At 47.3% G+C, this 1,434-nt stretch overlaps 1 protein-coding gene across 1 annotated transcript; it reads left to right on the forward strand.

The window, feature by feature from the left end:
• Positions 1 to 496: 496 nt before the first annotated feature.
• On the forward strand, positions 497 to 1,366 carry LOC118732748 (the record flags this gene model as incomplete). Its single annotated transcript, XM_036461862.1, has 1 exon — positions 497 to 1,366. A coding segment is annotated over exon 1 (870 nt), but the record flags the coding sequence as incomplete, so codon positions are not given.
• Positions 1,367 to 1,434: the final 68 nt, after the last annotated feature.

Below are 1,434 nucleotides of genomic sequence, written 5' to 3' on the forward strand. Positions count from 1 at the left end.
GGCAGCGCCGCCCAGAGAAGAGTTCTAAGTAGACCAGATCTTCCGCACCATCCTAGCATGTCAACAAGCCTACCCAATAACTACGGCACCAATCATTAAATGTGGCTTTTCGGGTTCCTGCATACAGCCTCATTTAGGGGGGAGTATTGTGGGGACACAACTTGGCAAACGATCTGGCAACACAACTGCGGTGTGGCACTATCCTTCATTCCGTTTCACATTGTCATTCGTTAAAAAGTCCTAGCCGTTGCAACTCCCAAAAAGGAAATTCTCTTCTCAAGCAAGCGGCAGAAGGTTCTAGATTCCAACAGCGAAAACAAAAAGAGAATCGTTTTAAGCAATTCAGTTAGTTCTAATTGTTCCATTCAAGTGTTAAGATTATTAATTAAATAAAGAAATAAATATGTGGTAACCCAGCTAGTCGCTACATATTAACTGGTGACCCCTACAAGTTATTGAACACTAAAATACGATCTTGCCACTCAACTTTGGCAAGATGCAAGCAATACGATCAGACTCTGCCGATGTTAGTGCCGGCCTCCCTAGTACATCCAACGAGGCTGCAAATGATGAATTTTTCGAGGCAGTCGCTCCACCACAGCACCAAGCGGTCGCACACGTTGACAGATTCGAAAAATTGGAACTGCCACCATTCTGGAGCAAACAAGTACAACTATGGTTTGCAGCAATAGAGGCGCAGTTTCAACTACGAAGATTAACTTCCGACTTAACTAAATACCAAGCAGTAGTTGCGCGTCTCGACCAAGAAACGCTTATCGTCGTGGAACATGTCATCCTTAATCCACCTGAAACCGATAAGTATCTCACAATTAAAGAAGTCCTGGTAAACCACTTCTCCATTTCGCAGGAACGTTGTCTAAAAAAGCTGCTTTCGGGTGTAGAGTTAGGCGATCGACGCCCGTCTGAGCTCCTCGCCGAAATCAAACGACTGGGTGGTAGTCAGCTCGACGCAACATTCGCTCGAACCATTTGGTTCGATCGTCTACCGCAATATGTGCAAGTAGCATTAACAACCTCGGGCGAACTAGACAATGACAAACTCGCCGTGCTAGCCAATAAGATTGTTGAGATCCAACGAGACTCTGAGAACAGATTCCTGATGCCAATCGTTAACACTTCCGATAGCTCGATGCAGAGACAGCTCGACGATTTATCCAAGCAGCTAGGAAATTTGGCCAAGAAACTAAATCAAATAATTCCCAACGACGAACCTGCAAGACGTCAACTGCCCCGCAACACAGCGCCAACATATTCGGGCACTGAACGCTCGGCCCCATCCTCAGTCTGTTACTATCACCGCAGATTCGGCACGCAGGCCAACAAGTGTACAGGCCCGTGCACCTGGGTACAGAACCAGGGAAACAGGAGCAGCCCCCAGTAGACTCGGCGACTACTGGTGGCAAGGCCGGTCCC

The sequence above is a fragment of the Rhagoletis pomonella genome, unplaced genomic scaffold, assembly GCF_013731165.1.
Source record: "Rhagoletis pomonella isolate Grant_MI unplaced genomic scaffold, Rhpom_1.0 Rhpom_scaffold_26904, whole genome shotgun sequence".
Classification (NCBI taxonomy): Eukaryota; Metazoa; Arthropoda; class Insecta; order Diptera; family Tephritidae; genus Rhagoletis; species Rhagoletis pomonella.